Raw genomic sequence first — 7,269 nt, forward strand, 5'->3', positions numbered from 1 at the left:
GAATCTAGCCGTAGCTTCGGCTGATCCTTCGGCCAGCTGCGGCCCCAGGACCCCTTCGGTTCAGTGGAACCGAAGGGCTGCTGTACGGGCTATTCACTATAGCCCGTACAGCTCCCGAAGTTGGCCGAGCGGCTCAGTCGAGCCGAAGGTATATGCCTCAGCTCGACTGAGCCGAGGTGAAAGGCGAAGCTGGTCAAAAGGCCGGCCATTGGCCGGCCGACAGCCTGCTACGGACTGCTGGGCGGAGCCACTTGCACAGGCAGATCAGCGCCCCTGGTTACCAGATAACCAGGGACACTGATCTCCAGATAGCCCAACTCTCCCGGCCACCCGGAGAGAGTTACTTTCTGCAGGAAAGTGTTACTCTGCTCGATCGAGCAAACCTTTCCCTGCTCTGTTGTCTTTTTTTTTTATTCTTCTGACATCGGAGCCATTGGCTGCCATCAGAACAAAAAAAAGCAAAAACAAATAAGAAGCATAGGAATGCATAGCTATTGGCTATTTGAATTTGCAATAGCCAATAGCAAACTAGCTATTGCACCCGCCCACTGCTGCTGTCAATCAGCAGAGGGGACCTGCAGTTCTCCATCAGGTCCCCTCTAGTGATTGACAGCAGTAGAGTTTGTGTTTTTATTTTTTATTTTTTTATTTTGACGGCAGCAGAAACGCCCGGCCAATAGAAAACAGTTGGGCGGAGCTGGCTGTCTATTCTTTTTTTTCTACTTTTTAAACTATTTTTCTATTCAGCTCGGTAACACAGAGGTATCGAGCAGGATTGCCGAGCAGCATTCGGCTATTCACTCATGTGAATTCACTATGAGTGAGACCTGACTTGCCTGAAATCCGTTCTTTTGCTTTTAATTATTTGCAGAAAATCTTTTTTTAACAAAACCTCTAATCAATTAGTAAGAGGGATGAGCGATATTGAGCTTTTTAATTTCCTTCATTTTATAAACAATTAGAAGATTTAGCCTCATTACAATAATTTTATTTACAGAGAAAAGAAAGACAGCGAAAAAAGAAGTAAGATTAAAAAAAAATGTAAAGTGACGCTACATATATAAATACTGATCACATACACAAAAAGGAAAGAAATACAAAGAACACAAATTGAAATAAAACTGCATTTAATACAACAAAAACCCACACCCTCTAAATAAAAAAGTAGCTCAATTGGTGAAACTAAAATTTTGCTAAGAGCAATTTTGGCAAAATCATTCTGCTCATTCCTAATTACCAATAAGGAAGGCCAGTACAGCGCCCATGGTATTTGAGGTAGACTGTGTAAACTGAGTAATTAAATCATGTCTCTGGGTGGAGCGAAGGGTGTGTGTCTCTTCTTTGAGTCTTTCAGGATTTTTTTCTAGTGCCACTACTATTTAAATTATTTCTGTTATTTAGGAAGTGTAAACATGATGTTATTATTATTTTTACCACTACTACTATTATTATTATTATTATTATCATCATTGTTGCAAGTGGAAGAAAGGTTGTCAGCTGCCACAATTTCAGCATGAGTGGTAGTGAGGTGTTGGACTTTGTGTATGTGAGTGTTGCTCGGAAGCCTACACTGAATGAAGGGTCATTGTTAGCAAAGGACTATTGTACTTTTGTTTCTGTTAGTCCCTAGCAACCCATCCTCTGCTGTGCTGTGCATTCCAATGTGAATTTAGCAGGAGGCAGGTAGAACTGCAGATTTTCACAATTCACATTCCAAGCTGTGCCAATGGCTGAGTCTGCACCATCTCCGAGGAAAGTCAGTTCATGGCATTTGAGTCGTTTTGCCCCTTCCCCATCTCTTGCTGAACTTCAGATGAAAGAGAAGAGGTTTGTTCTGGATTGTGTGGCTGTTACAAGTATTGCTAAAGACTACAGCGTCTCTTTACCAAAACTGGGCTCTATTATCCCCCCTTACAATGCACAGAAGGACAGGCATGTACGTGACTATTTCCTGACCAGGCCTGTGCCACCTTTACTGAAGAAAACTGGGCAGGTGAGTGAACACTTCCATCCACCTATGTAGATAGAATAGCTCCCAGTTGCCCTTCCTTTAGCAGTCTGTCCCTCCTTTCTTCTCCTCTCTGAGGCCTGACCTATAGCTCTGTATATAATGGTTGTCCTGTGTTAACCAACAAACCTGCTATGTAATTCACTGCCTGGCAAAGAAAGTCACCACCTGGATTCAGCTAAGCAAATAGGTAGGAGCCTTCCATTAGATAAGTGCTGTGATCTGGGGTTACTTCAGTTGGTCAGGTGTAGGTTAAGCAATGTTATGTGTCCAAAAATTGAGGTCAGCTGCCTTCCTGAATATTCTGAATGACCAGGTTTTTCCATCAATGGATTTTTTCTTCCCTGATGACACGGGACTGTTCCAAGATGACAATGCCAGGATTCATCGGGCTCAGATTGTGAAAGAATGGTTCAGGGAACATGAGACATCATTGTCACACATGGATTGGCCACCACAGAGCCCAGACCTTAACCCCATTGAGAATCTTTGGAATGTGCTGGAGAAGACTTTACACAGTGGTCTGACTCTCCCATCATCACTACAAGATCTTGGTGAACAATTAATGGAACACTGGATGGAAATAAATGTTGTGACATTGCATAAGATTATCTAAACAATGCCATGGTGAATGTGTGCCGTAATCAAAGCAAAAGGCGGGCCAACGAAATATTAGTGTGTGACTTTTCTTTTGGACAGGCAGTGTATAAAAAAGTGAAGGCTGTTACATTGCTCTAACAGACTGCCACCAGTTTGTAATGCTGGTGTCCAATTGCAAGGCGTGCTCACTGTTTGTGCATCTTGCACATCACAGTAGGAGTATTCAGAACAGTGTCTTTGAATATAAAGCCCAACTCCAGGTTAGGCATAACCTCTTCAGGTTTCTTATCTCTAGAGAGGCATGCAGAGACAGGGAGAGAAGTTCAGAGGCAGTAAGAGGAGCATGGGGGAGCATGGAGGTAAGAAGAGGAGTGTGGGGACAAGGAGAGGAGTGCAAAGACAGGGAGAGGAGCATGGGGACAAGAAGAGGAGTGGGAAGACAGGGAGAGGAGCATGGGGACAAGAAGAGGAGTGCGGAGACAGGATGAGGAGTGTGGGGACAAGGAGAGGAGAGCGAAGACAGGGAGAGGAGTGTGGGGACAAGGAAGGGAGTGCAGAGACAGGGTGAGGAGTGTGGGGACAAGGAGAGGAGTGCGAAGACAGGGTGAGGAGTGTGGGGACAAGGAGAGTAGTGTGGAGACAGGGAGAGGAGTGTGGGGATAATGAGAGGAGTGTGGGGACAGGGAGAGGAGTGTGGGGATAAGGAGAGGAGAGCGGAGACAGGGAGAGGAGTGTGGGGACAAGGAGAGGAGTGCGGAGACAGGGAGAGGAGTGTGGGGATAAGGAGAGGAGTGTGGGGATAAGGAGAGGAGTGTGGGGACAGGGAGAGGAGTGTGGGGATAAGGAGAGGAGAGCGGAGACAGGGAGAGGAGTGTGGGGACAAGGAGAGGAGTGCGGAGACAGAGAGAGGAGTGTGGGGATAAGGAGAGGAGTGTAGAGTAAGATAGAAAAGTGTGCATGCAGGGAAAAGGGAAATACTCAGAAAGGGAGGGAGTTCTGCTCTTACTACTATAAATAAAAGGGAAAAAGAAGAAAATGACTTGGGAAGAACGAGACAACAAAAATACAGCTCTAGGGAAACAGGAGTAAATATCAACTTCACAAGCGATACCCCTGAAACAAAAAAATGGTACTGGCCTTCAGAGAACAAGAAAACATGAATATATAGTAAGGATCTGTATGTATAATGCACATTTGTGGCCACTCAGTTACCGCTTCATCCTGCCTGGCTCCAGACACGGGAACACTGCACAGTACAATCTGGTTGTTGGGTTCAGTGTGACTGATTAGAAAGTGTTTTGTTTTGGGTTATTTGTGTCCCTGAGGTTTACACGTCTAGGTGTTTAGGTTCTGTAAATGTATCTTTTACATATGAAGTATTAAGTCTGTTATAGCTCTGGAATAGTTAGAATAGGACGGGGAGAGTTGGGTCATCATTGGGAATTATTAGGAAAACCATTTCTTCTTTTGTTTTACAGTATAAGGGAGGCACATCAACCTATGGGGAACTGGCTGACCGATTCCAGTACAAGGGTGCCGCTGCTTTCTACCTACTGAGCCGAAATAATAGCGGGTCAGGTATGTTGGACTAATAAAAAGTACTTGACTCCACCCACTTCCATCTCGCACAGCACTTTATTGGTCCCTGTGATTTCGTGTGATACGAAATCCTCCTGGAGTAGAGGCGGAGCCAATCATTGACTCAAGGAGACCACCCAGGAGTTCAAGAAATCAGTTATCTGTCCGACTCTGTACAGGGCAAAGCAACAGGTTCACCTACATGCCAGGCCCTGCAACTGTTTATATTTAAAGTGTATTTCCCCTTTTGCAGCCACCTTTGAGACTTTATACAGGGAGATGATGAATTATGTAACTGATGTCTGCTCAGCTCAGGTCTCTTCTCCTTGCAGAGAGTGGTGGCTGGCAGTCATTGCTCCCTGCAGGGGTTCCCTCTGTGTCCCTCCAGCTCTTATTGGAGGGACAGACAGGGGAGGGTGGACATGGCAGTCCCTGGCTCTAAAGAGGCAGAGCTAACTGTCACTTAGGCAGCCAAGGTGGATCCAGATAATATTGTTGTGGTCCTTACCAGCTGCAGTGCAGCTGTGCCCACTACCTCCTGATCTTGGGTCATAGGAGTACATAGGAGTATATTAGTAAATAAGAACTACCAGAAATAAGAAACAGCACACTGATGAGCCCATCTCTGTCACTGTTCTCTCCTCCAATCAGCATGCTCCTTGCAATGTAATACATCTGATTGGCTCCTTGTGCTGCTTCTCCCTCCCCCTCTTTCAAATCTGCTGTACTGGGACTGCAAAAGGTTGACACACACAAGTCATATTCAGGTACTTACACTCCTTGCATTTTAAAAAATGCATTTAATGATGTATTCATAAACACAGAGCTGTATTAATGAGTGCATGTTATATCTCTCTGTGCCTTTAAGGGAGGCTTCCTCCTGACAAACCTGCACCCAATTTAATCTTTTGACACATGTGCTCCAAGATGGAGACTCTCATAGTTTAGAGTTAGGACCGCACTATATAGAGGTGCCTTGGCGCGGCTGTGCGGCTTTCACATGTTCTACAGAAGACGTGTATCTGAACGTCTGTTTTTAACCTCAGCGGTAAGACAAGTTTATTTTGCATGCTGGCTGGTGAGTGTGCTGGGAAACTTTTTGCTGTTGGCTGCTACTTCAGTACCAGAGGCCTGTTTCCTTCTCCGCTGCAGCGATGGTATGTCCCTCGGCGTCCTCACATCCTATACACGGTATATTGGACGTGATGGCTCACGGACCATAGACTGCAGTGGAGGGGGACCCGGGACATAGGCTCCAGGGACCGGTCTAAGAGCAATCCAGTTCTAAGGATCGAGTGAGTATAACGTTTTATTTTTTTTAGCACCTAGACGGAAAAACAACAGTTAACTCTTGCAGTGCCGGGTAGCCCCACTGCAAGGGTTAAGATATGAATATATATATATTTTAACACTTCTGTATTGACATCTGTTGGTCTGATCGAATGCGATGCTTGTGATCCTCCTCTTGGGCTACCGTCTCATCGTCATTCCTGTCATGTCCCAGGTCACTCGGCAGAACACAGCAGCGGTCACGGCCAGTTCTTGTCCTCCGTCAAACCTGTGATCGGCTACAATGGACTCTACGGGTACAGAAGGAACACCCCGTCTCTCCGCAGAACGCCCTCAGCGTTTGGCATTGTGACCAAGTCAGCTATTTACTAAATAAAGATACAACGGGCCGTCTTTTCAAGAAGCCTTTCAGCTCGACGAGTGTGACATGTTCTCTTTATGTTGGCAGAACAGACAGCGCTCTGCGTTTTATAATGTTGTGAAATAATCAAATCACATAATAACATATTTGTCCGTACAAGACATAACATTGTTTGTGCCCACACCGATCCTCTGCCACAGGATACAATTCTGTTACATATTATTGGCATCCATTAAAAGATATTTGTTATGTAATGTATCATCATTGTAGCACAAGTCACGTCTATGCAGGTTTATTATTTGTATCTCCAGACCCAAAACTCTGTTTAGGGGGGAAAAAAAGTATTTAGCATCACTCAGCAAAAATAATGTACAGCAAGCATGGATAGGAAGATGTTGTAAAGTCCCAGCATACATTATCCTGTTATGACATCAGCATTGTAATAGGAATACATAGTAGAGTTGTTTCTGATAATACAATCAAATCTCTTTTATGTAGTGAGTGCTGCCTTCTGTCTGCCCAATACTCATCAGCTTCCTGGATTCCCAGTGTGCTTTGCTTCTCTTTCCCTGCTGATGTGATGCAATCTCTATTTCTCAAGACTACATATCCCATCATGCATTGCTCCCAGGAAACAATGATAATGTTACATTGTTCAGACAATGAGTCGAGGAAGTACATCCTATGGGAATCTTTAATAAGTAAATTTACAAACGTCAATACATATGGTTATTAAGAGTGGGATAGATGGAAATTCAATATAGAAATACAGATTTATTTACTTTTTTTGACCATCGATTCTCTTTAAAGCAGGGGTGGGCAATTTATTTTCTCGAGGGGCCACATGAGAAACTGGGACAGCTGTAGAGGGCTGAATTGGTTAACGTACGGTACCGTGCAACCCACTGACCATGTGTTACAGTGCAGCAGGTGCGATGTATTGCCATTCATTTGAATAACACCGCCAATGACAATAACAACCCCCAGCAATCCCAGAAACCAACGACTGTTAGAAACGTAGTCCGCACATGTACACATCGCTGACCTGTGCTGGGCTGTGGCTTGCCCACTGCAAGCCACAGCCCAGGCCTCCAAGCCTAGCCTTGGAGGCCGGCGCATCCACTATCAACCAGCCATAAACAAGTGCAGGTTAGCAATTGGTCTTTTTGTGGATTGTGGGCCGGACAGAGACAGACAAAGGGCCGGATACAGCCCGTGGTCCATATAATGCCCAGGTCTGCTTTAAACGATTACTAAACCCAAGGACAAAAATGTAGCATATTGCAGCTTACCAGTCCTTAGAAGTGGATGGCTGTATTAGTTTTCTTTCTTCATAACATTTTTGGCAAGTACAGTAAATACCTGTTGATCTTGCCAGAAATGCTGTTTCCTTGTCACTTCGTGTGACATGAACTGGAAGCATAAAACAGTC

General features: G+C 44.8%; 1 protein-coding gene across 1 annotated transcript; it reads left to right on the top strand.

Annotated features, from left to right (window-relative positions):
• Positions 1-1,539: 1,539 nt before the first annotated feature.
• On the top strand, positions 1,540-5,965 carry CUNH17orf98 (chromosome unknown C17orf98 homolog). Its single transcript, XM_018557961.1, has 3 exons — positions 1,540-1,993; positions 4,087-4,186; positions 5,691-5,965. The coding sequence occupies exons 1-3, from the start codon at positions 1,727-1,729 to the stop codon at positions 5,846-5,848; spliced, it is 525 nt and encodes a 174-aa protein (XP_018413463.1). The 5' UTR covers positions 1,540-1,726; the 3' UTR covers positions 5,849-5,965.
• The last annotated feature ends 1,304 nt before the right edge of the window (positions 5,966-7,269 follow it).

The sequence above is a fragment of the Nanorana parkeri genome, unplaced genomic scaffold, assembly GCF_000935625.1.
Source record: "Nanorana parkeri isolate BGI_ZX_2015 unplaced genomic scaffold, ASM93562v1 scaffold313, whole genome shotgun sequence".
NCBI lineage: Eukaryota > Metazoa > Chordata > Amphibia > Anura > Dicroglossidae > Nanorana > Nanorana parkeri.

What these genes read in the sequence shown, in the direction of transcription:
- CUNH17orf98 (XM_018557961.1), top strand. Translation starts at nt 1,727, where the DNA reads ATGGCTGAGTCTGCACCATCTCCGAGGAAAGTCAGTTCATGGCATTTG. An exon ending in TACTGAAGAAAACTGGGCAG is followed by an intron (nt 1,994 to 4,086) that starts GTGAGTGAACAC and finishes TTTGTTTTACAG; the next exon opens with TATAAGGGAGGCACATCAAC. An exon ending in CCGAAATAATAGCGGGTCAG is followed by an intron (nt 4,187 to 5,690) that starts GTATGTTGGACT and finishes GTCATGTCCCAG; the next exon opens with GTCACTCGGCAGAACACAGC.